Below are 7,806 nucleotides of genomic sequence, written 5' to 3' on the forward strand. Positions count from 1 at the left end.
CCGAAAGGCCCGTACCGAAACGGTTCGGTACGAATACGTGTACCGTTACACCCCTAGTGTTTACACAATGTTCTTGTCAACCAATTAGATTTTGTGTTATTCAAGGAGTTCTATGGAGATTTCATTGCTGTGAACCCTCATCTCTTCTCCCTCAACCTTCAAGGAGTATCCAGGGTAAGAGAAAATGTAGGCTTTTGTCAAATTTGAGGAGCCTTAACTATTTTTATAGAAAACTTAGAGCTTGAATTTCTTTGCTTTGTGTGGTTTAACCTGTGTATGAATCATTAAAGCAACTTGAAATATCAGTTTCAAAGTCATTCTGGTGGCACACTGACTTCTAATAAGGCGAATGGCTTCTGTTTCTTTCTCATGCTCCCCCCTTAAAACCTCTGTCCTCAGAGTGTGTGAGCCTGGTGTGCAGGTGCAAAATCCTGTGAAAATTGCTTTTCAGTTGCTTTATGGCAGCAGAAAATGCAGGTGTACAGCTATTTACTTATTCAGTGAATTTCCCTCACATACCTAGGGGGCTCCAGTGTCGTAAAAAATACACAAAACCACACAAAAGTTTAGATAGTTGCTTATATATGTATTTTGTTGTTATGTATGAAAGGTATGTTATGATACTGAACAGAAAACTGGTGGAGATCATTTACAATAATCATAAGATCTTATAAACTGATAGTGCTGCTTGGAATAAGTATTTCTTTCTTTTACAGCTATCTGAATCTCATTTTTTCTGTTTTAGGCTCACTGTGAATTTTTCTGTTTATAGGGTCGCAGTTGGGAGCCCATTGTACTGCCTCGTGTCACTCAGGGTTTGACATCAGTGTTGCTGGCCCTGAAGAAATGCCCCATGATCCGCTACCAGCTCTCTTCTGACATGTCCAAAAGACTGGCAGAAAGTGTCAAAGTAAGGCTTTATTTTGTAATTATATCACAAATCTGTAATGTTCATTATTAGTAATTTGATTTAATTATAGATGTCAAGTTTTGATAAAAATAATAACAGATAAAAATGTATGAACTTTTGATCTGTTTGTTTTCCACAGCAAATTATTACTAAGGAGTATGAACCGTTTGACTTCAGAAAAACAGAAGTGCCTCCTCTTCTCCTGATTTTAGACAGAAGTGATGATGCTATAACTCCCCTTCTTAATCAGGCAAGAAGCAATGTCTCTTAGTAATGTTACATCTGAGTCTCATATTACTGAACAAGATCTGCATGCAGAATCGTAGACCTGGCCACCAGAGGGAGATGGAGGCCATGGTTTTATTCTGGAATATATTAGAAAACTGCTAAAACAGTATGTTTTATAGTGTTGGACATTTATTCTTTTTCTCTACTGTGAGATTTACAGGAGGCAGTGTGTTCTGCTTGCTTTTGCTGAAATGGTTGTCTTACTGCAGCAAAATAAATGTTACATAATGATTTAGTGTGCTGATATTGCAGCGAATTCTACATGTGCATGCATTTGCTTCCTCTAGTGGACGTATCAGGCCATGGTTCATGAGCTACTGGGCCTCAATAACAACCGCATAGACCTGTCAAGAGTGCCTGGAATCAGTAAGGACCTACGGGAGGTGGTCTTGTCTGCAGAAAATGATGAGTTTTATGCAAATGTGAGTAGCTTATCATTCAAAATATCATTGCTAGGCAGATTCCATTAAAGAGTAATACATCCTGCAATTATGTACTAATTAGATTTTATTTCCGAAGAAACGCCCATAAGTAAATATAAGCTTATGCAATGTACTGTAAATACACAGTGTACAAAAAGAAAAAGGTTTCGAAAAATGTAAAACAAAGAAACTCCACGTTGTTGTTTTTTCTTCTTCTTTCTGTTAATAAGAACTTGTACCTGAATTTTGGTGAGATTGGAACAAATATCAAGAACCTGATGGAGGATTTCCAGAAGAAAAAGCCTAAGGACAAACAAAAATTAGAGTCCATATCTGACATGAAGGTGAGTGGAGTTAATATTGTTCATTGTAACACATCTTGTATGAGGAGTGAACCATGAAGACGCCTGTTCCAGAACTTTTATTATTGCATTAACCAGTTCTGTATTTAATCACCATTTTCTGGCCCTTTTGTAGGCATTTGTGGATAATTACCCGCAGTTTAAGAAAATGTCAGGCACAGTCTCAAAACATGTAACCGTGGTTGGGGACCTGTCTCGCCTGGTCAGTGAAAGACAGCTGATGGAGGTGTCAGAGGTGGAGCAGGAGCTGGCCTGCCAGAATGACCACTCCAGTGCACAACAGGTCAGAGTGCAGACACTGATGATAATAATATGTAATGTTTCTTGAGGGAGCAGATCAGCATGTTCATGATGAAAGATCATGTGACTGGATTAATGGCTGCTGAAAATTCAGTTTTGCAATCATTAAGTTTTAAATTACATTTAATCATTTAATTTATAATTGTAATTCATTTGGAAATATATTTAAAAAATAAAAAAGTTATATTAAATTGTAATAATATTTCATAATATTACTGTATTTTTGATCAAATAAATATAAGTAAGTTCTTTCAAAAACATTTTAAAAAATCTTACCAACCCCAAGCTTTTGAACGGTAGTGAATGTCTATCCACAATGTTCCTTGTGATTGCCTACAATATGTTAAGATGGGATCTTGTGCCGTTGTTAAAGATATACTCATTCCTCTTTCTGCAGAACGTGAGGCGGCTGTTGCAGAACCCTCGGGTTTCTGAAATTGATGCTGTGCGGCTGGTGATGCTATATGCACTTCGCTATGAAAAACACAGCAGCAGTATTCTGCCCAGCCTTATGGAGGAGCTCAACCGCAAAGGGCTGTCAGAAAGACACCGCAAGGTGAGAGCCATCAGATCTGTCTTGTAGCACGATGACCAATCCAGATGAATCTGAAGCAAAGTCATTTTATTACTAAAAATGAAAGTGAGCTCAACGTTGCGTACATCTATGCTGCAGATGGTACAAGCCGTGGTGGAATATGGTGGCAAACGAGTCAGAGGAAGTGACCTCATCACTCCTACAGATGCTGTGGCCATTACCAAACAGTTTTTCAAAGGACTTAAGGTAGATCATCTGTTTACCAATGTGTTTTCTTAACATGTCATATTGGCATAGTCACATACTCAGAACTTGTTTATATATTTGAATAGGGAGTTGAGAATGTGTACACACAGCATCAGCCACTACTACATGACACACTGGATCAGCTGATCAAGGGTCGTTTGAAGGACAGCCAGTTCCCCTACCTCGGGCCAAGTTCTCTGAGAGACAGGTGACATGGATACATAAATAGACTGGCATGCACACTCATGCATTAATGATATGGCCACACTTATAGACATTTAATGTGAGCATTTTGATGTTGCTTTAAAGGTGAAGTGTATGATTTCTATAATAATGGAATGGCTGTTTTCAAACATCCTACCAGTTAAATTAGTTTTGAATAGTCTGTTTAATGTACAATACAGAAACTTTTTGCTTGGATTGAAAAACATGGACTGCAGTTATATAAATGTACTCCTTCACACTCTGTCTCGACCCTTCAGACCTCAAGACATTATTGTTTTTATAATTGGCGGGGCCACTTACGAGGAGGCATTGACTGTTTACAACCTGAACCGCACAATGCCGGGGGTACGGATTGTACTCGGGGGCACAGCCATTCACAACACTAAGAGGTCAGTGTCTTAAAATGCTCTCAACGTGGTCGTCTCTTTTCACCATCTCACCTCTCTCTATCCATTTGCCCTCTGGCACACAAGCCTTTATGCCTTATTCAAGAAGGATCCCGGTTACAGAGTGACATCAGCCCTAGAATTGCATTATGTAAAGAGCATACAACTGTGGTACTCATATGACTTATAATAACTCATCATTCTATATAACTCAGTCATTCATTCTTATTCTGCAGGAGGTTTCACTGATACTCTAGAATATATGGATTCCTGTTTATTAGCGGTCTCACTCAGAGATTTTAATTTTATTGGATATTGGATTACTTATTTAATATATATTTTATGTACACACTACTACTCAAAAGTTTGGGGTCCGCAAGATTTTTTTATTTTTAAATTTTTTTAAAGAAATGAATGCTTTTGTTAACGAGGATGCATTAAAGGGTTAGTTCACCCAAAAATGAAAATTCTGTCATTAATTACTCACCCTCGTGTTGTTCGAAACCCGTAAAACCTTCGGAACACAATTTAAGATATTTTTGATGAAATATGAGGGCTCAAGATGATCGACAAAGTAGTCCGTGTGACATCAGTGGTTCAACTGTAAAGTTACGAAGCTACAAGAATACTTTTTTGCGCAAAGAAAACAAAAATAACGACTTCCACATTTTCGTCTCTACTGCAGAATTTTCATTTTTGGGTGAACTAACCCTTTAAATTGATCAAAAGTGACAGAGATTTATGCAATATATATGTGTGTGATATAAACTCTGTTTGAATCTTAGTATTTTCAACCAAATAAATGTAGTTTAAGCTAGATTTATTCATAAAGCTTCAGTTTATTTCCACCTAATTTAACCAGAGCTGTGGCTATTTTAAGCTGTAGCCATTAGATACAGTTAACCCGCTTGACTTTTTATAAACTTCCTGAAACAAAATATGTAATTTTAATGTATATGTGGATGAGCATTTTGCTTTCTGTTTGTAACTTCTTCCGTAAAGGTAATATGTAACTATTCATGATGTTGTGTCGATGTATTCTGTTAACCACTGTAGGTTGTGTATACCTGACTCTGTCAAATACAGTGCTGACTGTACTCATCCATTATAACCCAAATATGTTCCCCTTCTTTGTTACAGCTTTCTGGAGGAAGTGATGCTTTCAGTAGGTTCAGGTGGTGACAGAACACTAGGCGGAGGCCGTCAGCTGAGCTGTTATCATCACTCATATTAATGTGTGCTTACACTCCCTGCACAATAAGCTTCAATTTGTTGACATTAATGGACAATGAATAACAATTTGACCAGCATTTATTAATCTAGGTTAATGTTAATTATAAATAATGTAATAATAAATATATTATAAATTAAATTGTTAAAAATCTATCAATATATGTGGAAATTTGCGGAAATATTTAGAAAACATTAACCTAGATTAATGTGTACTGTAATATTATTGTTCATTGTTTGTTACCTAATGCGTTAACTAATGTAAATGATTTGAAATGTATTGTAAAGTGTTATCAAAAAATATATGTAAGCATACATGTTGATAATGATGTGTGAAACACTGTAAATGTGCATAACATTTATGATCATATGTAATAATGTTTCAGATGCCCTGAAAGTGTTCACAATGACAGCATTTTTATTTATTTGCTCGGTGTTGCTGCATTTGGTAGTTTTTGGACAAATGTCTACTGTAAAAAAAAAAAAAAAAACATGTATATCATAGAAATTGTTGAATCCAAAGTGTCCAACAAGGCTACAAAAATCATTAAAATCAGTTTGTTTCAAAACTAAGCAAAATTCTAAAACAAATTCCTCCACCATATTCTTTATTATTATTCGCATCCCTATCCAGCTAAATTAAATGACATGCTGCAAATATGCAGACATGGATAAATTGTTGTCTGCTTACTAATTAGCCAGAGCTTATTAATTCAAACAGTGCATAGTTAGTGAAATATTAATGTCTATCAAAGTCTTTAAACAACTAATATGGCTTTAATTTATAATTTTTTATGGCAGTTCTTGGAAGACAAATGGAGAAACATCATCTTTGAAGAGTCTAAATCATTATTGCCTTGTATAAAATACCTTTGTTTTTACATTATAGTGTCTATTTTCATAATTTATTTTTGCCTTTGTACATAACTTGAAAAAACAGACAACATAATACATGACAATATTTTATCATGCTCTTCAATAAATTAAAAAGAAAAATTGTTTATCCAGTATCTTCAGACCAACACATTTTTATAGTTTTCGTTATCACCCAAGCCTCAGTTCACCGGCTGCAACACCTCACAGATGATTTACTGATGAAATTGTATCAAGTAGACTGAGTTTAGCCCTGACCTTAAGGTCATTACTTTAACCTCCAGAGCTTAACCCAAAAAAATCAGGTTTGAGATTATTTACAGATTTGGGTAAAATAAATCTCTTAAACTATCCCAGGCAAATGTAGAACGCTTTGTCAACCCAAGGGAAACATTTCTTGTTCTGTTTTAGAATAATGTGGTCAATTTATGTAGATGGCAAAGAAGCTTAGAACAGTGTAATTAGTTTGTTCTTCTGAATGTGTGTGGCTTTCTCAGAGCTTGTAGAAGAGAATATCCTAGGAAATCCCCCATATGTGCTTGAGTTACATGATAAGTTTGTTTATTTGTAATATTCAGATCTGTGCTCTCATTTATTGTCATTTTTAACTTTTGCCACAACTGGCACACATTTCTTTTTAGGTTTACTGAAACAAAAAGCAGTTGCACAAGTGTTTAATAAAGAACTTGTCACACTTTTATTTCAGTGAATATCTCTCAAGGTGTTTTTAAAGGTTATTTATATATTTCTTTATAGATGCTTTGGCATGCCCCAGTAGTATATTTGCACACTATATGGGGTAAGTTGTCAATACAACCTGGCTTTATTATGTATTTAAGCAAAATTTAAACAGTTAATCAATTGTGTAGAAAAATTATGCATGAAACATCAAAAATGAAGTAAGTGTAATATTTTGTTAACTTGCCTTGCCTGCAATTTATGAAAAATATCTTTGCCCCAATATGCCAGTGCTGTTCCACTGTGTTCAATTGTTATCCAAAAGTTATTACAAAAATATGATTTTGACATTTCATTTAGCAGGATAGCCTAACATATGGAGACATCCAAATATCCAAACGTATAGCCCTGTGGACAACTTTTGTATGTGACAGCTTGTCCCGCTCTCCTCCACACTGTTTCTCAATGCAAGTTATTCAGTTGTAGCTTTATATCTGCTAGATATCACATTATAAAACATATCAAACAAGGCCTATATTCTTGAATTCTTTAGGTTACACATATACATAAGCTATTATATTACTGAAAATAACCATATTCTTTGCTATACGCTGATTTGCACTGTGTTTAGACTAATGAGGGGCAAAAAGAAAGCCATTGAAGCTCAATATGCAGCGTGACATCACACCGACAGCTGTGCTCGTTCAATAGATGGAGCAGTCGAGCTCTAAACAGGAAAATCCGTTTCGGTGAGAAGCACAGCAGCTCAGGGTCTCACCCAAGCCAATGGAGAGCCTGTGCCCGCGGTTTGCAAACCGTCAGTGTAGAGACTGGCAGTCAATCAGCACTGAGAGCCAGCACCTCATCCCATCCATAGCACCTGCACGAGGCGAATTCACAGCAAAAGATAAACAAAAAAATCTCTGTTTCTTCTAGAAAGCGGGACAGATCGCGGGATATACTTTGGGAAAGATACATTTTGCGAACAGCATGAAGAAAAGCCATTTGGTCAAAAGGGTGAGAATTTCATACATTAATGAGTCTATGATGTGAAAATATTGATTTTGAATGCTCATAATTTAATAGTTTAATTGAACAGGGACTGAATGTAATACAGCGCAAGTATTTGTACTACTCTGATTTCAAATCGGCTATGTGTAAATTAATTTAACAATGACTCCTTTATTATGAATCGCCGAATGAGACGGTAGCCTATATATTTTACACTTCTTCGTTATATGCTGTAGTCACTCGTGTAATTGGCTCATCTTTTATTTTATTTAACAGAATATTCAATTAGCCACACCCTTAATTGACCAATTCATAGTAAATCATTTTGGGACCCCCCCCC

At 35.9% G+C, this 7,806-nt stretch overlaps 1 protein-coding gene across 1 annotated transcript in view; it reads left to right on the forward strand.

Annotated features, from left to right (window-relative positions):
* LOC107670145 (vacuolar protein sorting-associated protein 45-like) overlaps positions 1-4,989 on the forward strand; it is a 7,354-nt gene extending 2,365 nt beyond the window's left edge. Inside the window, exons 5-15 of the mRNA XM_016462660.1 lie at positions 106-174; positions 773-910; positions 1,050-1,160; positions 1,486-1,620; positions 1,851-1,964; positions 2,098-2,265; positions 2,680-2,838; positions 2,956-3,063; positions 3,150-3,271; positions 3,546-3,677; positions 4,815-4,989. Of these exons, the coding sequence (XP_016318146.1) occupies positions 106-174; positions 773-910; positions 1,050-1,160; positions 1,486-1,620; positions 1,851-1,964; positions 2,098-2,265; positions 2,680-2,838; positions 2,956-3,063; positions 3,150-3,271; positions 3,546-3,677; positions 4,815-4,908 (1,350 nt within the window). The 3' untranslated portion in view covers positions 4,909-4,989. The remainder of the gene's footprint in view (positions 1-105; positions 175-772; positions 911-1,049; positions 1,161-1,485; positions 1,621-1,850; positions 1,965-2,097; positions 2,266-2,679; positions 2,839-2,955; positions 3,064-3,149; positions 3,272-3,545; positions 3,678-4,814) is intronic.
* Positions 4,990-7,806: the final 2,817 nt, after the last annotated feature.

This window comes from Sinocyclocheilus anshuiensis, unplaced genomic scaffold, assembly GCF_001515605.1.
Source record: "Sinocyclocheilus anshuiensis isolate Anshui unplaced genomic scaffold, SAMN03320099.WGS_v1.1 scaffold253, whole genome shotgun sequence".
NCBI classification, from domain to species: Eukaryota; Metazoa; Chordata; class Actinopteri; order Cypriniformes; family Cyprinidae; genus Sinocyclocheilus; species Sinocyclocheilus anshuiensis.